This window comes from Apiotrichum porosum (assembly GCF_003942205.1).
Source record: "Apiotrichum porosum strain DSM 27194 chromosome Unknown scaffold_1, whole genome shotgun sequence".
Taxonomy (NCBI): domain Eukaryota; kingdom Fungi; phylum Basidiomycota; class Tremellomycetes; order Trichosporonales; family Trichosporonaceae; genus Apiotrichum; species Apiotrichum porosum.
This window is the reverse complement of record NW_021167108.1, coordinates 52,287-73,676: the sequence shown is the minus strand read 5'-3', so window position 1 is coordinate 73,676 and position 21,390 is coordinate 52,287. Positions and strand designations below refer to the sequence as shown.

The 21,390-nt window shown below is 58.2% G+C and overlaps 7 protein-coding genes across 7 annotated transcripts; 3 read left to right on the top strand and 4 right to left on the bottom strand.

Moving 5' to 3' along the window:
- Positions 1-196: 196 nt before the first annotated feature.
- EHS24_000029 (uncharacterized protein) lies at positions 197-477 on the top strand (the record flags this gene model as incomplete). Its single annotated transcript, XM_028615872.1, has 2 exons — positions 197-232; positions 304-477. The coding sequence occupies 2 exons, from the start codon at positions 197-199 to the stop codon at positions 475-477; spliced, it is 210 nt and encodes a 69-aa protein (XP_028479729.1).
- Positions 478-1,797: 1,320 nt separating this feature from the next.
- EHS24_000028 (uncharacterized protein) lies at positions 1,798-3,737 on the bottom strand (the record flags this gene model as incomplete). The annotated part of the gene is made up of 5 exons (XM_028615871.1): positions 1,798-2,882; positions 2,928-3,093; positions 3,175-3,296; positions 3,408-3,575; positions 3,617-3,737. 5 exons carry the CDS (start codon positions 3,735-3,737, stop codon positions 1,798-1,800), a joined length of 1,662 nt encoding a protein of 553 aa, XP_028479728.1.
- A 1,318-nt stretch (positions 3,738-5,055) lies between these two features.
- On the top strand, positions 5,056-6,992 carry ARO8 (Aromatic/aminoadipate aminotransferase 1; the record flags this gene model as incomplete). Its single annotated transcript, XM_028615870.1, has 4 exons — positions 5,056-5,446; positions 5,489-5,500; positions 5,541-6,856; positions 6,912-6,992. The coding sequence occupies 4 exons, from the start codon at positions 5,056-5,058 to the stop codon at positions 6,990-6,992; spliced, it is 1,800 nt and encodes a 599-aa protein (XP_028479727.1).
- Positions 6,993-7,192: 200 nt separating this feature from the next.
- PAN6 (pantothenate synthase) lies at positions 7,193-8,509 on the bottom strand (the record flags this gene model as incomplete). The annotated part of the gene is made up of 4 exons (XM_028615869.1): positions 7,193-7,653; positions 7,717-7,830; positions 7,898-8,294; positions 8,336-8,509. The coding sequence occupies 4 exons, from the start codon at positions 8,507-8,509 to the stop codon at positions 7,193-7,195; spliced, it is 1,146 nt and encodes a 381-aa protein (XP_028479726.1).
- A 537-nt stretch (positions 8,510-9,046) lies between these two features.
- Positions 9,047-11,100, top strand: EHS24_000025 (uncharacterized protein; the record flags this gene model as incomplete). Its single annotated transcript, XM_028615868.1, has 7 exons — positions 9,047-9,163; positions 9,201-9,527; positions 9,580-10,211; positions 10,251-10,399; positions 10,437-10,741; positions 10,794-10,818; positions 10,862-11,100. The coding sequence occupies 7 exons, from the start codon at positions 9,047-9,049 to the stop codon at positions 11,098-11,100; spliced, it is 1,794 nt and encodes a 597-aa protein (XP_028479725.1).
- Positions 11,101-11,221: 121 nt separating this feature from the next.
- On the bottom strand, positions 11,222-15,517 carry ATG11 (oligomeric, coiled-coil, peripheral membrane protein; the record flags this gene model as incomplete). The annotated part of the gene is made up of 7 exons (XM_028615867.1): positions 11,222-13,774; positions 13,849-14,351; positions 14,389-14,571; positions 14,613-14,990; positions 15,068-15,176; positions 15,240-15,390; positions 15,450-15,517. 7 exons carry the CDS (start codon positions 15,515-15,517, stop codon positions 11,222-11,224), a joined length of 3,945 nt encoding a protein of 1,314 aa, XP_028479724.1.
- Positions 15,518-17,143: 1,626 nt separating this feature from the next.
- On the bottom strand, positions 17,144-20,853 carry EHS24_000023 (uncharacterized protein; the record flags this gene model as incomplete). Its single annotated transcript, XM_028615866.1, has 8 exons — positions 17,144-17,943; positions 17,995-18,102; positions 18,164-18,220; positions 18,428-18,598; positions 18,638-19,404; positions 19,444-20,073; positions 20,113-20,695; positions 20,760-20,853. The coding sequence occupies 8 exons, from the start codon at positions 20,851-20,853 to the stop codon at positions 17,144-17,146; spliced, it is 3,210 nt and encodes a 1,069-aa protein (XP_028479723.1).
- Between the last annotated feature and the right edge of the window lie 537 nt (positions 20,854-21,390).

Below are 21,390 nucleotides of genomic sequence, written 5' to 3'. Positions count from 1 at the left end.
CCACCACCATCCGTGTAGCTGGCACTTTACGTGGCCGGACCTTGCTAGGCTTTGCGAACACGACTCTCGACTTCCGTGTATAAAAGACGTCCCATCGAGCACGGAAACGGCTTCCCATCAACCACATCTTCTCTCTTCTCTCTCAACAAGACCACTTTTTTACCCACACCTACCCAACCCCCCCAAACAAACCAACATGTCTGACACTGGCCGCCAGGACCTCCACGACAAGGTGAGTCACCCGCCGCCACACTCGACCCATACTCCCCTCCCTCCGTGCAAACACTGACCTTCCCCGTCCAGCTCGGTGCCGCTGTCAAGCCCGACTCGCAGAAGTCGTACCTCGAGCAGGCCGGCGACTCGATCAAGTCTGCCGTAGACGGCGTCGCCTCGGCCGTCCAGCCCCAGCAGGAGAAGTCGACCACCCAGAAGATCGGCGACGCCGTCTCGGGTAACTCGACCAACCGCAACATCTAAACAACCCCCCACGAAACGCGAGGCGTAACCCTCCCTCCTTCCTCCATCGATGGACGACGTGGACATGTTTTTTATGATTAGGCGCCGGCGGATGATTTGAAGAAGAGCTCTATGCAATTTCGTTATGGATGTCGCAATCTGTTGGGCATGGGAACGAGGACACGAGCATTGGGTGTGGAATCTTACAACAGAGGAGGGGTTGGTTCTGGTCAGTCACCCGTCCGCTGTTCTAGAATGCTGTTATCTCGGGGGGCGTTTCGGTACACATTCATTCTGCGGCTCGTCGTTTACCCCATTTATTCTGCCATTATTATCACCACCACCACCACCAAACATACCCTCCCTTTCACTCCTCTCCTGTCTCGTTGCCACTCTCAGCAACGGGGGGGAGAACAAGGGGACGGTGCACTGGTATTGATCACACAGGGAGCAGAGGGGCCTGGGCATTTCCAGCGCAACGGCCTCTCGATCGTGAATATTATCCAGCTCCTTTTGGCCCAGCCTGGCCGGCCACTGGCTGCCAATCCACCTCGCGCGTCATTTGTCCCGTGTCGGCAGCCCTCTCCACCACCACTGGCAACTGTCCCCAGTGGCTTCCTTCCCGCGTCTCGGGCAGGTGGAGCACCGACAGCCGATAGCTCATGCTCTAGGCGACGCATGTGCATATAGCGAGTTTGCCCCACAGTGGTGCAAGGAGGAAACTGTATGGCGGCCATTTCACCCGCGACAGCACTTTTCCGACCTGGCCGTTTGATGTATACCCGCGGAATGTATCGGGTGTGACGTCAGCCCAAGTGTCGTCGTCGCTGCAGTAACATACGACCTGGGCCCAAGCTACGCCAGCTACGCCAGCTACGCCAGCTACGTGGTGAGTGCCGGGTTCAAGGTCTCTGGAGCGCTGTAAGGTTGGATCTGGACAGTCTGGTTAAATGGTGCCGCATCCCGGACCTGTGGAGGGAGCTCTCTTTTACAGCTCATCTCACCGAACAATCTCGTCCCTCTCGTTACAGCCGTGCATTGCCGTCCCGTGATTCTACGTACAGTGTCTGCGGTTTTGAGTTCTGCCCAACAGGCTTTCGTCTCAATCGCCCGTGGCGAGGTCGAGCGGGCGCCCTCTCTCCGCCGATACATATGTACCAACTGCCACTAGTCCCAGCGGCAAAACAATCTTCGGCAAAACAAATTCATTCTAAACTCTGTCTAAACACAACCAGTTGGGCTGCCTATATACAGCCCCGTACAAGCCAGATAGGCACGTCCGAGTACAAAAAGGGAAGGAGTGGCGAGGCGGTGACGATATAATTCCCAAAAACAAAGAATCTAGGTGAAGAGCCAGCTGCAGACCTTGCCGAACCAGGTCGTGGGGACCGGCTCCTCGTAGGTGATCTCCTCATCCGAGGGGACGTTGGAGACAAAGTCGAGCTCGGAGGGTGAGAGCCACCTGGGACGCTTGACGACATAGTGCGCGAGCGCACAGCCAAAGAAGATCGGGATGGTAATGTACGCGACGATAAAGTCGGATGTGTTCCAGTTACCCTTGGTGAACACCTCCCATCCGTTGAAGAAGATGACGACGGCCGACCAGAAGATGGCCCAGTAGGCTGGGAAGGGCTGCAAGGGGCTCTTGTAGTGGAACTGGTTGCGGTCGATACCCTGGGCCTCGCAGCCGGCCTTGAAGCGGAGGAAGGTGATGCAGATGATCATCCACGTCATGAATCCACTGAGCGAGGTGATGTTGCTGAGCCAGTTGAGGACGGTAGAGGCGCCAGAGCTCAGGGTCATGTACGACAGGGTGCTGAACATGCAGATGAACGTGAGGGCAACGATGGGGAGGCCGCGCTTGGTGGTCTTGGCAAAGAACGAGGGAGCCAGACCACGGAGCGCAGTCGAGTAGAGCATGCGCGAACCGCCGTAAATGCCCGAGTTGGCGGCGGAGAAGGCAGAGGTGAGGACACCAGCGTTGATGATCGAGGGCAGGATCTTGATACCAGCGTTCGAAAAGGCAAGGACGAAAGGAGAGCTGGCGGCCGTACCGGTGCTTTGGAGAAGGTTGGGGTCGGTCGAAGGAACCAGCATGCCGATCACGAGCATACCAACGACATAAAAGAGGGCAATACGGTAGAAGACGCGCTTAACCGCCTTGGTGACCGACACGCGCGGGTTCTTGACCTCGGCGGCGGCGATGGAAATGCCCTCCATACCGAGATACGAGTAGGCTGCCTGAAGGAGATCCGTGAACCAGCCGAGGAACTTGCCCTTGCTGCCAGCGTAGAGGTAAGGGGAAAATGCTCCGGGGTCCTTCCAGTAACGGAAACCGATACGGTCGTGGTCGGGGCCACCGCCAAGGCTGACCACGAGACCGGCGATGATGAGACCGACAATGAGGGCAATCTTGATCATTGCGACTGCAATTGTAAGCTTGGGGGAATGCAATGTGTAAATGGACTAACAGATGAACTCGGACTCGCCGAACCAGCGGACACCAAAGTAGTTGATCGAGCAAGCGACGATGATGAGAGCAGTGATGTATGCAGCCTGGTGGGCGACAGTAAAGCTAGTGTCCCAGTAGCTGATAAGAACGCTCGCAGAGATAAGCTCAGTGGGGAGGGAGATACACTGTCCTGTCAGGATCTTCCTTGTGGCGCCTATTATCCTTGCAGGACTTCATGGCTGAAGCGCGACAGGATATGGACATACCGAAGCAAAGATCTGCAGGTATGCAAGTCCAAAGCCAAGGGAGGGGTGAAGGAAACGTTCGCAAAAGTGCAGGTAACCTCCACTGATGGGGGCGAACACGGTCATTTCTCCCAAACAAAGCACTGGGGTTGTGAGCAAACGTTCAAACGCGCAGCGGAAAATCAGGTTAATTCGGCGGAAAATATCTTCCGGTGGCCCTGGCTTCTCCTCCATAGCTAGTTTAGTTTACTCACGCATGGAGTAAGTGATCGTTCCAACATGGGCATAAGCCAAAAGTGCACCTGCGGGACCACCGTGTGCAATGGCTTTACCCGAACCCAGGAAAAGACCAGTGCCAAGGGTGCCAGCGAGGGCAATCATTTGCATGTGACGCTGCTCCATGTTTCGCTGGACGCTGTCCACTTGACCGTTAGCGCCATGCTCATTGGACGACACAACCTACCGAGATGTGTGTGCACGTCCACGTTGGTGGCCATGTAACGGTCCTCATCCTCGAAGCCCTCGACGGCATCGACGACGACGACCTGCGTCGAATCTTCCTTCTTCTCGTCGTAGCTGCTCATGGTTGTCAAGTTGGTTCTGGGGACTATGGTTCAAAAGGATCCAATGACAGCAATCTTATACCACCTCGTTCACCACCTTCGAAGTGCGTTATCGCCACAGTATCGCAGCCGGCTCTATCATCTCTAGGTGAAGAAAGGTTACCAGGTCCCAAAGCCCTCAGACCCCTTAGATTTGCTTCGCCCAAGCGACTACCGCCACTGCATTTGTGGTCGGTCAACGCCGATGTAATCCAACTACATAAACGGATAAGGTCAATATACTTGCTGTTCAGTACCGACACAGCTTATCGTGCATCAACGCAGTGAAGATACGCCACATACATTCACTGCAAGGCACTAGTGCAGGGGAGTCGTCGCTGCGGGCAGCTACGGGCAGCTACGATTCGGCCGAATTGTATTGTTGGATGCTTTGTTCTGTCCACTTGGGATAGGTCGACCACCTCATCGGTGAACTGCTGCAGTAGATGACGTTAACACCAGTACGGGCTTCGGCTTCGCGGCCACTTGATCGGGCCGTGGGCCAGTAGTGTTGGAGTGGCAGGTCATTGAATCCCGCTTTACTCTGCGATTGTTCACCGCTGACATCAAACCTCTCCTCCAGTTAACGCCGCCCATGTGTACTGCCTCACGCAGCCACTCCGGCCAGTCCTAGGGTATACATGCCACTCGGGCTGTAGCCGGATTTCTCCACGGTCATTCCCGATGCCTTGGCCGGTCAGTGCACAAAGCAAAGAACGCGCCGCAGCACAACGTGTCCCGCGTGGAGACATCCCTTATCAACAACGCCCACCTACTCCCTGACGTACGTACATAGGGGGTTCACCGGGACGATGAGCCTCTGGCCGGGACAATGGGTATCGTCAATCACAGCAAAAAGTGGGCAACTTGCAACTTGCCCGTGTATCATGACGGCGCAGGGGCCGCAGTCCAGACATTCAGATTCCGACGCGCGCCTGATAACGACATCGGCGACCTGATGAACGCGAGAAGCACGTGTTTGGCATGTTTGGGGGGCGGATAAATAAAGGATAAACAAACCACGCGTGTGTGGCGGTCAGCACACCACCTGGATCACCGGTCGCGCAATGTAATCGCCATATTTTCGCAAGTGCATCAGTCAGCCAAACGGCGGAAACAAGTCCAAACGTTTGTATGTGAGTCAAGGATGCCCACAGATCCACGAAACCTTCATGGATAGCGACGAGACGTCTTGGACCGTCGACAGCGAGGGCAGCAGTACCGGCCGGAGCTTGCGTGGAGGGGGAGTGAGATGAATCCTATCTCTTATCAGGACTGTTGGCAGGGTACCCTTACGGAGATGACCGCGAATCAAAAACTGAACCAGGCCACATCATCGACTGACCTCGACTCGAGGCGAGCATCGGAACTCAAGTCGCCCTTGGTCCGACTCGTTAGGACAGAGCCGACTGGGACGGAGCTTCCGGAGGCGTTTTCTGAGATCAGTACATATTACATCGCCAACAATTTGTGTGGGCTTTCAATCTCCCCATCACTCCTCCTTTCCTCTTTGGTTACCGACTCAGTAAACAAACTCCATCAAGTCACCACCATGTCGCCCGCACCTGCGCTTCCCGAGGCGAAGGACATTACGCACCACCTCACCAAGCAGGTTCGTGCTCAAACGCCCAGCGCCATGAAGGCGTATGCCATGCTGCTGTCCAACAAGAACCTGCTCTCGCTCGCTGGAGGTACGTACATGACAACTTGCAAGACCGTATGCTGACTGTCAGGCCTCCCGCATCGTAAGCCATGCTGAGATGGGCCACGCAACTGACCAAACAGCCTCCCTCTTCCCCCTCCAGCATGCGACCTTCACCATGCCGGACCTCGCCTCGCTGACGGGTGACGTGTCCGCATGGCAGAATGGTGAGGCATCTACGGACACCATCCATCTGAAGAAGACTGGTCCTGGCACCGAGAACGACCCAGAGGGCCTCCTCGACCTAAACGAGGTCCTGCAGTACGGCTTGTCCAACGGCTTTTCGGAGTTGACCGAAAAGCTGCAAGAGCTCAACGACCTGACCCACGGCCGTGCCCACGCCGACCACGCAGTGTACGTCTCCCTTGGCAACACGGATGGCGTGTCCAAGACCTTTTCGCTGTTTGTCGAGCCCGGAGACATTGTGCTTTCGGAAGAGTACTCGTTCTCGTCGTCGCTCAACTCGGGCCGCGCACGTGGCGCAACCTTCTACCCCGTCAAGGTTGACGGCCAAGGTCTCGTTCCCGAGGAACTTGACCGTGTCCTGACCGAGTGGGACGATGCTGTGGGCAAGAAGCCCCATCTCCTGTACACCATCCCTTGCGGTCAAAACCCAACCGGTTCGGTCCAGCCTCAGGAGAGATATGACGCCATCTACGCCATTTGTCAAAAGCACGACGTCATTATCATGGAGGATGACCCATACTTTGCTCTCCAGTACACCGCCTACGAGCCTGACCTTGCTGCTCGCGAAGCCCACTTTGCCGAGGCGCGTGCACGCATGCCTGCCGCTGCTGCCACTGCCATCGAGGACAATGCATCGGCCGTCGCGGCTGTCCACAACGCGTACGCCGGCGTGGCGTCGTACCTCTCGCGCGACGTCGACGGCCGTGTGGTCCGTATCGACACCGTCTCCAAGGTCTTTGGACCTGGTATGCGTATCGGCTGGGTGTCGGCACAAGCCTCGATCGTCGAGCGCCTCATGCGTATCGGCGAGACGAGCACCCAGGTGCCCAACAACCTCGGCCAGGCGGTGATTGCCTCGTACCTCAGCGACCAGCACTGGGGCGTTGGCGGCTGGATCAGGTGGACGTGGGGCGTTCGTCTCGAGTACCAGGCCAAGCGCGACTACTTCCTCGACCGCCTGGCAGAGTACGTCCCCGCCGAGCTGGTCACGACCACCCCTGCCATGGGCGGCATGTTCCAGTGGCTCAAGGTCAACGTCGACAAGCACCCCCGCTACGACCCTGCAGGCGTCACCAACACGGGTGCGCTCATGGACGAGCTGTTCGAGTACCTCATCAAGGAGGGCAACGTGCTCCTCATGCCCGCGAGGTTGTTCCAGGTTCCTGTCCCAGGTGTGGACTCCTCGGACCGTGCCAACTTTTTCCGTGCCACGGTGAGTCGCGGTGGTGACATTTTTTGTGCCTTGTGGCTGTTCGCTAATAACACAGTTTGCCGGTGACCTCCCAACAATCGACGGCGCGCTTAAGCGCTTCGGTGACTCGTTGCAGGCTTGGCTGGCGCGCGGTTAGAGGAGTAAAAAAGGTAGAAGAAGATAAAATCCGGGGTTTTTATAGTCAACACCTTAGATTTACGTTAGATTATATGGGAACAATCTCTATGTATGATGCATGTGGGGTCCTTCGCTGTAGGCAAGGTTTTGTGATGTGCGATCTCTATGATGGGTGTGTATGTGTGTATGTGTGTTGTGTGGCGGTGCGCATGAGCGGGATTAAGCCAGAGGAGTAGTCTCCCAGTTGATGAGGAGGTTGTCAATAAGACGAGTCTTGCCAACCCAAAGGGCACCGGCGACGACCAGCTGGTCCTCGGCAGCGGGGCCAGTCCGGACAGGCGCGAATGAGTGCTTGTCAAAGACCTCAAAGTAGTCGAGCTTGAGCGAAACGTCCTCGCCGGTGGCGGCCTTGATGCGCTCCTGCTCAGTCTTGACGACTGTCTCGGCGGCCTCAATCATGGACGCGCCAGTGGCTCCGCTCTGCCACGCCGTGCGGGCGGCCTGGAGAGCACGGTGAAGCACGGGGGCGACCTTGCGCTCAGAAGCAGAGAGGTAGGCGTTACGGCTCGAGAGGGCCAGACCAGTCTCAGCGTCACGGGTGGTGGGGAGGATGTGAAGGTTGTCGGGCAATGGGTGGGCCGAAAGGAGATCCGTTTGGACCGCGTGGGTCAGCAAGGGTCCTTGCCGGCAAATGGAAATAATTCTTCCCAGTGCAAAAGCAAGAGCAGCTGGGTTCAACTTACGAATCTTAAGAATCAAAGCCTGCTGAATGTCCTTCTGGCCAAAGTAGGCGTGGTCGGGCTCGACGGCATTGAAGAGCTTGGTGCAAACGGTGGCCACGCCGGTGAAGAACTGGGCTGCAGGGGCAATTGTCAACAAAGGGCAACTTTCAGGATCACAACAACAACAATGAAGTTTACTCACGACGCGAAGCTCCCTCCATGACATCGCCCCAGCCCTTGACGGAAATGTTGACTCCCTTGTGTTGCGAGAGGTCCTGCAGCTCGCCGCGCAGGGGGTACATGACGTCCACTGGTGGGCAGAAGACCACCAATGAGTTCTCATGCTCCTCCAATGTCGAGCGCGGGGCTGGGCGACGGTCGTACTCGCTAATACCCAGGCCGTTGATGGGCGTCTGGGGGCCGTGGGGGAGGAGGCCACGGAGAGCCTCAAGGTCCGAGTCCAATGTACGGGGGTATGCGTCCAGGTCCTCGGTGGGCGCAAACTGCATGGGGTTGACAAACAACGACATGACAGTAAAGGAGTGGCGCTGCAATGAAGTGCGAACCAAGCTCAAGTGGCCATCGTGAAGCGCACCCATCTAGAGGACTGTCAGACAGAGTGTCACACTGCTTTGCTCACGGTGGGGACGAGGCCGACTTCAAGACCACGCTGACGGACATCCTGGCGCCACCGACGGAGCTGGGCCAAGCTCCGGATGACTGGGATGTGACGGAGAGCAGACGAGTATGAGCGCCACAAGTGGGGCAATGCAGCGGCAGGGGTCGAGGTGGACGCCCGGGTGAGAGGGAGCATTGTGTGTGAGATATGGGTATGTGTGAGAGAGAGAGAGTGTGTGTTGACAAGACTGCGAGCTGCGCGTCGATGTGTCTGTCCCCCCACTGTATGGGTCTCACATGTCGCCAAGAATTGCACACCCATGGCTCCTGGGGCGCCCGCACGCTCTCGTCCGAGGCCGCACGCGCACGAACGCACGGATCACACACCGTCGGAGGCCCGCCCTTTGAGATCATCGTCTCAGATTTGGGCACAGGCAAAGTGTTTACGTAAGAAAAAGTATTCCGCGTGAGACTCATGTGAGAGTCACGTGAGAGTCATGTGCGGGGGCAACTACATAGTCCAGTCAACTTGTCCCTGCGCCCTCCACTCTCGCGCTCCGCGCACAGAGCCAGGACCCCACACCGGGCCACCCCCTCACCCTTCTCTGACAGTGATCTGTGTGGTTGCTCCTTGTCTCTCGACGGCGACGGCAACGACGACCAACATAGGGACCACCTCTACCGCTTCTCATTCTGTCTCTGCTCACATCAGAGATAGTCACCCTCAGTCACCATGACGGAGACTGCAACAACCACCGCCGTCCCTCCAGCGACACAGACCGTCACTGATGGCTACTTCCGCTGGACCGATGTCGTCTGGCACTGGGCAAAGGACCTCGACCCGTACCATGTGAGTTTCCCTTGCCGTAGAAAAACTGACAAGCAAGCGCAATGCCCTCACAGCGCTCACGCATACCCGCGCTCTGGGGTCGCCTGACCACCCGCTCGTCGAGGCTGGCAAGGAAGGCGTCGAGCTCTACACCTGCACTCTGAGTGATGGCATAGAGTACCTCTGCTTCAGTCTCAAGCAGGTGCAGTACATTGTTCACTTTATCCACAAGAACCGCATGGCCGACCCGGCATACCTCGACTACAAGCATGCTCTCGCCACGGCCAAGGGCGACCAAAAGCCCGACGAGCCGCCCCTCAACCCCGAGATCAAGCCTGTCCCCCTCCCAAACACGTTCCTCCCTGCGAGCCTCTTCGTTGACGTCGTGAGTGCATGACGTTTGCAAGATTCCCACAGAGGTCTAATGCCATACACAGAAGACCACTGTCGCGACTAGTGGCCTCAAGAAGCTCCACGTCGCTGTCACGAGACGCAACAAGGCTCTGAAGAAACGCGGTGGGCTGGCGGCTCAGTCTGCGTCGGCGACTGAGACGGAGACGGAGACGGACACCCTTGGAACTGCGACCCCTGCCGCCGATCGTCTCATTGACTCGAAAAAGCAGCCCGAGGTCGAGGATCCCCCGGTCGAGATTGTTGTTTCCCCTCCGCCTGCCGCCGCCACAGTCGAAGAGACTTTACAGGCATGCGCTGCCGAGTCTCTTGAGGCTGACGTCCAGACCCCGAGCCCTGACGCATACTACAATCTTGTTCAGCAGGCTGTCATATTGGCCGGCACTGGTGGCGTCATGGCCGCCTGGAGTACCATGCTCAACAAGGAAAACGAGCTGGACGGCGTCGAGACGGAGACTCTCGAATCTGGCGCTGCCACACCCGAATCGGAGGGTGGCCACAAACTCGATTTCTCCATCGGCCGTACCCTCTTCATCGCCCTGGACGTGCGCACGAGTACCGACAACGAGGTTGTCGATGTTGGCTACAGTGCTCTGTGGTATGCCGAGAACCCCGAGTCGGGCGAGTACGAAAACGCCGCCGAGACTGGTCACTGGATGTAGGTTTCGGTTGCTGTTTTAGTTGCTAACCTGCCCAGTGCCCAGGAAGAATACACTGCTGAGTCGTTAACCGACACGTCCCCATACGCTTTTGGGCAAACTCTTCCTTTCCCTCGTAGGGATCTGGCTGCCAAGCTCAAGCGCAAGCTCTTCGAGTTGTGGAGGAAGGCCGGAGGCGGAGCTACTTGTGAGTTGATCCGACGGATTGCCCCAGCTGACGCCAGATGTCATCCTTCACTCTCCAGACTCCGACATGGACGCCCTCGCGGCTCTCAGTCTCGACGTTGCCGAATGGGGGCTCGACCTCCACCCTCCCGAGTGGGACTATGCGGCTCACGCCAACTCGTTGGCCAAGGGCAAGCGCTTTGTCGTCAACACGGCGCAGCTCTGGGCTGCTGTCGAGGTTGGGCAGGAGGACGACCAGAGCAAGGACGGCGTCACGACGCGTACCGTCAAGAACGTGCTTGAGATTCTCTTTGGCGAGCCTATCCGCATTGACGACAAGGACAATGCGGGCAACAAGGCCACTGTACGTTTTCTGCGTGGCGATTTGCGGACAGCCAAGCTGACAGACATTTCAGTTCCTCATGACCGTGTTCTCGAGACGTACGTTGCCTGACCTTTTACCCGTGCCCAACTAACCCTCCAGTTGTCGTCGAATCGTCCCTCGACAGCCTCCGTACCATGTTCCAGTTCGCCGTACTCAAGCAGATCGCCGCGGCGGCCGGCATCACCAAGGAAGACGACCCGAACGACACTTCCGTTTCTGCCACCCCAGCCGAGGAGCCTAACGAGTCAGAGGGTGACCCGGACGACTACTACGATCCCGACTTTGAGGGCGGCACCTTCTACGTTCCGGACAGCGACGACGACGAGGACAACGACTGAGAGGCCCACATCTCTCACCCCCACACCCCACCCCCTACATTGTACCTATATGCACGTTTTAAAAGCAGAGATGAGAGATGCATCAAGCTAGCATGGATGTATGACAGACATGGAGATAAATCTAGCCGCTCCCGCTTCCTCCATCGATACGCTTCAACATGTCGAGGGCGGTCGGGGACGCGACGGTGGACGAGACTGAGTTGCGTTTACGCGTCAGACTGAGACCGGAGAGAAAGCCACTGGCGCTCCCGCTCGCATTCTCCGTCTCGCGCAGGGGCGACGGCTTGAACAGGTCCCCTCCTTCGGTCTTGGCTGCCTTGGCCTTGAGGCTTCCCACTGATCCCTGACGGGTGATACGCTGGCCGCTCTCGCCAAAGGACGACGACGGGTGCGAGGGCGATCCCTCGACGGACGTTGCGACGGGTGCGGCTGGGGCGCCCTTTGTTCCGCCCGTGCCAGTCGGGATGGGGAGGCCGCGAGGGTGCGACGAGGTGGACGACGCGACGGAACTGGGACGGCCAAACGAGTTGGGGGTGAACGGTACGCCGTCACGGGGAGGCGGCGACGAAGTGGATGCGAGACTTGAGCGGTGCGAGCGCGTCGCTGCTGTAGGTGGGTTGACGCGGACATTCATGGGACTAGTGGGCGACGACGGGGGTGGGGGTGGCGACTGGGCGTGGATGGCACGCAGAGGCTGTGGGGGAGGGGAGCGAGTAGACACTGGGTTCGGCGCGAGCGAGCCATTCCGCGCTTCAGACGAGTCACTGGCTTCGGGGATAGGGGAGGCACTGGTCATGCGGGGGACTGGAGACGTGCGCGTAGGGGTCGGGGCATGGGGAGGGGACAGGCGGGCAGGTGGGGACGGAGGGGGTGCCGAGCTGTCATCGTCGGGCTTGGGGTACTGGGGGAGGAAGCTGCTTTGGGCTCGCGCTCGCATAGAAATAGGCGAAATGGTGTTGCTCTCAGCATTGTTGTTCTGTGTAGCGCTAGCGTTCGCAGACTGCGAGCGCCGAGGCTGACGAGGGGCTGTGGGCATCCACTCTTCGACGTGGTGAGAGTAGTATCGCAGACCCTCGGCGAGCCCGTACGGGTTGGTGGAGGGCGAATCTCCGTTGACGACCGCTTCGTCCGTGCTCGTGATGCGCGCGAGGTAGTAGTCCTTGCCTACCAGCTGCTGCTGGATCATGTCGGTGACAGACAGGAAGTGGTGCGGTGCCGAAATGTTGAACGCCGCCCACGCCTTGACAGCAGCGTTGCGGGTGGGGAGGAACAGAACCAGGTCGCCCTTGCCAAAGCTCGATATGGTAATCTTGTTCCTCGACAGCTCGCGGTACTGCTTGCAGCTCTTGGACAGCTTGCGCGCGAGGTTGATGGTACGCTGCACGGCGTCGGCAAACGCCTCGAGGTCAAAGCTGGACGCCGTCTCGAGGCTGCGAACAAGGACGGTGCTGTCCTTTAGGTCGGCGCTGGCAGTCGACATTGTGGCGACGGGTGGTGTCTTGGCACGCGCAGGCAAAGAGATCGAACCCGAGATGGTCGTCGAGGCGGCAATGGCAGACATGACACGCTGACAGGCGTCGTGATACTTGCCCGCCAGAACAACGGCGTCCTTGGTGAGTTCGGTGTTGTGCGACTCCTTGTTTTGCAGAGCTGCAGCCGAGTCCTTTGCCATGGCCAGCTCGTCCGAGAGAACAGTCTCGCGTCGCTGCACCTCGCGCAGCTGTGCCTTGGTAAACGACAGCTCAGCCTTGAGCCCATCCTCGCGGCGGATGTAAGAGTTTTTCAACTCGTCGACCTTTTTCGACACTCCGCTGCGCGAGTCCTCAAGCTCCTTGGTAAGGGTCAGGTTCTGGTGTTCGAGGACCGCGCGGTCACCATCTGCTTCGGCGATGCGGTCACGCATGAGCCGCTCCGCCTCGGCCGACTGGTTCCTCAGCGCTTGGTCTCGATCAAGCTGGGCCTGGACAAGCTGCACAGCGGTGGCGTCAAGCTCCGCCTTGGTGCCGGCAAGCTCAGACTCGTAGTTTTGGCTCATGAGCTGTGCCTCGCCGAGATCGGTAAGGATCCGTGTACGCTCCTCTTGCGACTCGCGGATCTGAACGACGAGGGCCTGCTCGGCGCTGCGCAGGCCGTCGACGTCCAGCAGTGCCTCTTGCAGCCTCACACCGAGGTCAGTGGCACGGTCCTTTTCCTGGCCCATGTCGGCCTGCAGGGCAATGATAAAGTCGCTTTGCTCGTCCTGCTCCCGTGCCCGGTCGTCGCACTCGCGCATCTTCTCTTCAAGGTCATTCGAGACCTGTTGTCGCACGTTCATCTCCTCGCTCAGGTCGGTGCGAAGGCGGACGAGTTCCTCTTGCAGCTCGCCCTGCCGGGTTTGGAGAATGTCGACACGCTGTTCGTAGCGCTCCTCCAGTTCACGGAGCTGGGCCTGGTGTGCCTCCTCCATCTCGGCAAGGCGCCTCTCATATTCGGCGTTGCCGTTGCGAAGCCGTTCGACCTCGTTGGCATCAGAGGAAGCAGTTGTCACTGCATTCTCCAAGGCCTTGTCGAGCTCTCCCGTCAAGGAGTCTAGGGTGTTGAGGAGATGGGTGATTTGCTTGCCGAGAGCAGGCACAGGGTTGTCATTGGGGTCAATGGCCATGAAGTCGGGATCCTCCTCGAGCTGGTCGACCCACTTCAACAGGTCTGCTGTCAGCTTCCGAACCGCGCCCTCAGCTCACCATCAATGTCATTACGGCCCAATCCCACTGCCCGCAGCGCGTCGTCTCCTCCTCCGACCTTGATGTCGACGCGGGGAGTCTGGCTCTCCTCGAGCACTGTAATCTCCCATGGCAGCTGGTTGTCTGACTTGTGCCGCTGTCGCCGCTTCACCTCGGTGGCAAGAAACGTGTTGACAGCCTTGGATATCCGCGCAGCCCACTCGACAAGAGATGTGGAGAACTCTTTGCGTTGAACAATCTCGATAACGTTGGCTGCGTAGGCGAATGGGAGATTGTGCAGGCGCTCGAGGTGGGGGAAGGCGTTCTTCTGGCGCAAATCGAGGTCCAGCTCGGTCATTGGCTTGGTGAACTTGGTGATGCGGACCTGGAACTCTGCAATGCGGCGCAGGTGGACATGTAGTTCTAATGTAAAGTCGTTCTGAGAGTCAGCTTGATCGGTGCAGGGCGAAGAGCTCACCTTGAACTGGGTGATGGTGCCCAGGTCTTCCCTCATCGCCTGATCTAGGGCGGCCAAGTTCTCCTCGAACGTTTCTGGTAAGTTAGCATTGTAGGCGACGTGGTAACTCACCTTGGTCTGTCTGCGTAAGGGCCTCAACCTGCTGGCTGGCCAGCTCTATGCGCCCGAGAGCATCCGCGAACTCGCCCTCGACACCAATGATCCGGTGCTCGGCCTGGTTCCGGTCTGCTTCCGACTGCAATGCGAGCTCCTCCATTTCGGCAGCGACGGTGTTGTAACGGTTCACATAGTCGACTGAGCAGCGTCAGCATGAGCTTTGAGCGCATACAACGTACCATGTGCGGTCTGGCACCAGTCGTGGACCTGTTCCATCTTCTTCGTGTGAATCCAGTCAACGAGTGTCTTGCGCTTTCCCTCATCGCCGTCCTTGTCCCGGCGACGGAACAGGCTTTCGTGCACGACGACCTTTGGCAGCATGGCCATGTCCACCTCGTAACCGCGAAGCAGCTTCTCGTGTTGCTCGAGCTGCTCGTCGGCACGGCCGGTGAAATCTCGGAATGCATCGAGAATGGGCTGGAGATGGAACGAGAGGTTGGCGTAGGCAATTTGCAGAGCGTGTGCTTGCACCTTGAAGAGGGACTGGAGGTGTAGCAAATGGTCGTACGCAGCCTCAAATGGCTCCTGCGCGCGATTCACATCCAGGTGGGTGGACACTGCCGGTGTCAACTGCTTGATCCCGTGCGGCACCGCCAAGCCAACTCTCGACTCAAGGCCAGACTCAATGACTCACAATCAAGTGATGGCGGAAGCACCACTTCTTCGCGAAGCTGGGACGCCCAGTGTTCAGGTTCGCTAAAGAACGTCTCGCGATTGAACAAGTAGACTACTTGGCGGACGGGCTGGAGGTGGTCGTCAGTGTCGCGCCGTGATGCGGGGGTTGCACGGGCCAGGATCTGACTCACACTCGACTGCCCTGCCCCCTGTCCGCCTCCTCGCTCCCACAGCTCTTCGAGCACTTCCTGCTTGAGTTCACGACCATCCTCAGTGAAGAGGAGGACGTTGCCGCTGACAATGCCAGTCGCGGCCGAGATGTCCGCGTATACACCCTCGAGCCTGTGGGTCTAGTCAGCGGTGGCGACACGCAACTCGATCAAGGTGGGAGCTTCGCTTACGAGTCGTAGTCGCTGAGGGCATGTGGGACTTGAACGACACCACCATCTGAAGCGAGGTGAATGTTCATGATGTGTGTAGTTGCACGCGCATGGAAGACGCGCTGGGTGTGGGGGTGTGTTGGGTGTGATGTGGGGAGAGAGACAGAGGGAACACGACGGCCGACAGGTGGTGACACAGTACGGGGCTCGTGATTGTGAGCGAGGCCGGCCGGAATCGGCGGCATCATTATGACACCATCCGGTTCCGGGCCCCCAGTAAAGGGGCTTGGTTCACAAACAAATGTCCCCCCCAACGTCACAACAGGTTGGTTCTCACGGCCTCGGCGTAACCCCAATCACATCGGATTAGAGCATGTGCATGCATACAGACATGGTGGCCCAGAAGCGAGAGAGGAGCCGTCGGGGCAGCAGTCGTACAGCCTGTGACGGAGCAAATATCCCTCGGCGTGCACTGGTCGCAGATCCACCAGGGCCGTGTGCGTCGGCGGCAAGCCACAGGTGTGCAGCACAGACATGCACCCTCGTCCCCATCGCCTGGTCACAGCTGGCACAGCTCTCACTGCGTGTATATCAGGCGCGTCACAGCACAGTTAACCTCATCCTAGCGCGTACCCGAGCGGTAGTGTCGCTGGCGTGTGGCAATGGGGGTAGGGGCTTCGCGCCAACCTCGACCAAACCATCACAATGTCGGCCGGGCAGGCCTGGCCTCCCCAGTCCAAGCTGCGCTGCTCGACGCTGCTCCAGCCCCAGAAACGTGGTTCCGATATGAGCGAGAGGCGACATCGGCATTCTGCGCTACCTCAGATTGCCCTAGACGACCACTGCACTTGATCAAGCTGCATCGGGTCCGGACGTCCGATGGTGTGCCAAAGGGACATCTGACCGACTGTGCTGGCACGGGCTGCGCGGTTAGCAAGACGGATGCACTTCAACACTTTCGTCTCCAAGGGCCACCACAAGCCCACAAGGGGTGTACACGTTCGCTTGGTGAGTTGGCACTGGTTTTGGTACATGCGCCAAGGCCAGTTCAATCAAATCTCCCAAGATGGACTGGCTCGGCCAGGCAAACCCGATCATGCGTATGCAGCAGTCAGCAGTACAACGTTGGTTCATCAGAGGATTGACGGCACCGGCGTCTTGGGTCTCATGGATCATGGATCATAGATGGCGCCGACGGGAAACGCATTAGCGCCAGCGAGAAACCCACTAACCGCCTGCAGCTGGACAGTCTCAACGAAAAGAGACGCCATAGTCGGTATTTCAGGCGCCTGAGAAACGCATAACGCGTCCAAAATTTCCCGGCATTAACGGTTTCGGACGGCCATACTTGGTATTCGGGGAACAGGTGCCCCACGACCGATCACCCTACGCCTTCGCAACAAACTCTATAACGCCTTGGATTCTCGAGCGTAAACTTGTGACCTGTAGTCGGGTACATGGCATGTCCAACAACAGCTCCTCTCCGTCTTCCACTCGACCGTGATTGGCACCTGCTCGCCAGGCGGGAACCTAATCGGGGCCGAATATTTACGAAAAAACAGCAAATAATCGGCTGTCAACCCACCACCGCCACCTCCTTGATGGACTCTGGTAACACATGACATTACTCCTAAAGCTACCTTTCGACTTCTATCCAATATGCACTATTCACCATGCTACAATATAACCTTAAAACCCCCGCTGTCCCCCTTCTCTTACTCGTAATCTGAAAACTCGATTGGGTCAATCACTGCCACCAAGCCCTCGCCAGCGAGGTTGTCGGCTTCGTGCTGAGCGACACCGGCGGGATCTCGCGGGAGCCACACATCCGGTATGGGCGCCAGCAGGTCGGGTGCGTAGATAAGACCCCTTGACTCGTCGGCAGGACCAATCACCTGGATGCTTGGACCGCACGGCATGTTCTTGTTCGTCCTGGCTGCTTGCGGCGACGCATACATTGCCCGCCTGGTGGACTGGAGGTCATCGATGGCGTCGGTGGATAGTGGGAGGGGGTTATCGTTCGGCAGACGGCTCAGACCAGGGAGTAGATCGTGAAGGGCAGCGAGCATTGAGTGGTCCGATCCGAATCGGCGATGCTTGGTCTCGTCCTCAAGTGGGGTCCGTGAAAAGTCGGCAAGAGGGAACCTGGGCTGCTTCTGAGGTCGATGAAGGACGACGGTGACGAGTTCGGACATGACAAGTGCCAAAGCGCCGACGCCGACACCAACGCCACCGATGGTCCATTCATTGCGTGAGAGGAGGACCAGGCCGAAGATGGCGGGTTGTAGGCCAACAGCCCAGCCAAGGCGACGAACCGCCCACCGAGCCATGCTGCCGTCCGACGGGCCTCCATGAGACAGACAGAACACGCGTGTGGCGAGCCAGCAGCTAGCAACCAGAGTGAGGTAGGCAAAGATCAGGGTCGGGAGCACCAGTAGAGGGAAAACGCCGCCGAGGGCTGAAAGTTGGAAAAAGGCGGCTAGCAGAGGAGCAACCGTCACGGTGAGGTCAAAGTCTGGAGGACGGGCGACTGAGAGTTAGCACCGTAAGAAGTCGGCCAACTCACGTAAGAATCGCTGTCGTGGAGTGATAGCCTTGCGTTTATTCAACAGCCACTTGACGAAGCTGATAGGTCGGAGGACCATCAGACCGGGAACAACCAGTGCGAGGTTTACTACAATTATAAGGGATAACCAGGCTGTAGCGGTTAGAGTGGAAAGGCGAAGCCGACTTACAAATGAAGACAGCGCCATCACCTACTGCTCGAGCTTGCTGTACATTGGTGGCACAACCTTGGACGCCAAATTCCAAAGCCCCGAGGGTGACGAACCACAAAGTGCCAACCGCGAGCTACTCGTCAATTATACCCGCGGTGGATAAACTCACCAGAACATAGAGACTTGCTTTGAACGCCAATGCACTGCACTCAGAGTGGGACACGGGTCGTAGCTGGGTTACAAAGCCTGGAGTGAGTGCAAGCTCATATCAATGCCACTTACGTTTCACCAAAACGGCACCCGCAATGAACGCAATGGTAAGCACTACAGCAGGAACGAATCCCTCGACGATACCGGCTCCAATCCCATTGGTGTTGCTGAGCGGCTTGAGGAACACAAGGTAGTGTGAAAATCCTGGGGCACTGGCGACCGCAAGTCCAATAAAAGGAAGGGCTGGATTGTCAGTTGTCATCAGGCCTCTGTCAAACTCACAAATTGCAAGGAGAACGGCAGTGATGCCAGCGACCTTGTACCAGAATGTCCGAAGACTACCTGTCGCACCGAGGTTGTCCCAGATGATGTCTTCCTTAGAACGACCCAGGATCTCGAGTGCGTTGGGCAGCGTCCGAACACCGCGGCCGACAATGATCCAGCCGACGGCCGTCTCGTCACCCTGAGTCGAACTCTGGAGTTTCTTCCTTTGCGCAGCTTCCGTTCGGGCATTCAGCTTTTGGAGGCGGGAGCGGGTCCATGTGACGTCTGCTTTGAGCTTGGCGAGTTCGCGGGGGAGTAGCAGCGAGGTAGGACGTGACACGGACGCTGATGTGTGGGCGCTCGTGCGGTCCGAGTGGGTAGGACTCGGAAGACTGGGCACAATGGACACTCTGCGGGATCCAGCTGGGCTACTGCCGCCAGGAGCGGGGAGAAAGGTGCCGTCAGCATCCTGGAACACCTTTTGACCAATGTGGAGACGACCATTGTTGTCAATAACCGACTTGCGCTGGGCGACTTCCAGAAATGCGGACCCCTTGGGACCCGCTGGAGTAAAGTCGGCGATGTTGGGTTCGGACGTGGAGGACATGGCGGTGGACAAGGTGCCGATTGCGGTGCCAGGAGTTGAGACGGTCGTGTCGCCCATGTTCCTTGGAACGGGTGGTGGCAGTAGTGGGAAGGACATGATGTACTTGGCCTCGGCAGTCTCGAGAACGTCGAGCACATGTTCACGCTCTCGGACGAGCTCATTGACGGCGAGCAAGTGGCTACACAGTCAGCAACATGACCTTGGGCTTGAAACTTACTTTACGGCAAAGACGCCCGCCACACTGCACTCGTCCTCAGGACAGAGGACCTTTACGAGGCGTCGGCGGATGCCAGTCTCAGTCATCCCCCGCCACGACGAGCCTTCAGAGGGAACAAAGACCATGTCTTGTCCATCGCACGTTTCGTCAAAGCGGTCGCCGTATCTGACGAGGTCGCGGTAGACGCGCGAGATGACAAACAGCGATCCCCCAACCCATACTGTTGCGGTGAGAACCAAGATGGTAATGAGGCGAGCGCGGGCCGTGCCTATTGCTGGGGTAATAGTAGAAGGGAGATCTCGGATATGGTGCAGAAGGAGGGCCCGTGTGGCAGGCGAATCTGGGCTGGGATCCAAGGCATTCAAGAGACGGAGGAGTGACAAGTCGGTAAGTGAGCCAAAATGGCCGCCACGCGAGTTGGCAGGCGAAGTGGCGGCCAAGTGCGGGACGCCGGCAACCATGAGTGGAAGGAAGACTCCCAGACTCAACACTGTAGCTACGGTCGACATGGCCAGAACGGCCAAAGTGACACGAGGCGTGACATGGGCATCACTTGTCGTGGAAGAGAGTGACGGAAGGTGCAGGAAGGGAGTGAAGAATGCCCGAAGCGTCGGTGCTGATGGACGGGAGCTGGGCAGGTTAGGTCACCACCACTGTCACGACACCTACCCTGGCAGTAGAAACCACTTGCGCGGTGCATAGAGAACAGGAATGCGCGGCCGCAAGACCGCCCACAGACCCCAAACAAGGCCGCCCGCCAGGAGAGTCACTGCGCCGGCGAACGCCGCGCCCTGTGCCTGCGAATCCCACGTGCCCGCATGGAAGTTGACGGCGGCGAGGGAGGTGGTGGAGGACTGTTGTGTAGCGCCTGTGACAAAAGAGACTGTGGGGAAGGCAGTCGAGGAAGACACGCCCGAGGAAGCAAGAGTGGTCGCGCCCGAGGACAGCTGGAGTGTGGTTGTCGGTACCGTCGCTGCAGACGTTTGGACGACGGAGCTGGAGGTGCCTGTTGCGGATGATGGCCCCGGCGGCGCTGTCGAGACAACGGTGGCCAGTGCGTTGGTTGACGAGGAGACGGTGCCAGAATCGGTCAAGCTGGGCCTGTTGGTTACACCAGCTCCTGTCATGGTTTGGGCTTTGCAAGCGGCGATGGTGGCGAGCACACTCTGCGGCGGGTTGACGGGTCCGGTGGACGCTGCAGAGTCGTAATGGCTTTCGCTGGCAGTGTAGAACGGCTGGGTGTACCATGAGTCTGTGGTGGGGGAGTGTGTCAGTTGAGATCGATCCGAGGGGGAGTTACAAAGTTGTGCGCGTACCTTCCCAACTCAACGTCCGACCATCGCAGGTGTACCAGTGTCGCTTCTCGAGAGTGAGCCGCGCCTTGTGCGACCCGCGTTTCCGGGACGGCATGATTAATGCGACTCGATGAGCCACTGGGAGGGTATAAGCATTAAAAGGAGAGGGACGGAGTATGGATAAGAAGGAAGGAGTTGACAGAGAGAAGACACAAGACAAGGGTACAAGGGATACTAGGGGTAAAAGTGAGAATGGACGGGTGTGAGTTTTGGCAGGCGCGTTTGCAAGATGAGCATACGCGGTGGTCTGTGCGCCCATTTGCATGTGCATCGCAGCTTCGCGCGCCCCCCAAGCCCGCTTCCTCGTTTGCCCATTTACGTGCGTAGCGAGGTTCTGTGTGGCTTGTACAGACGAGGGCGCGCCGTGGGAGCAGAGCTCTGACGACTTGTTTACAACACCGGGTGGTGATCGCCACCTCACATGCTCCCTGCGCCTGTGCCAAGTCTTGAGCCACCGATAAGACACTCTCGCTTTGTAACATGCACAAGACAAGATGGTATCCACTGCCATTGATATGCTCGCCTTTACCGAACATGACTGTCGTTCGTGCCCCCCCATAGACGCGTTGGAGGCGTTGAATTCGCCATTTCC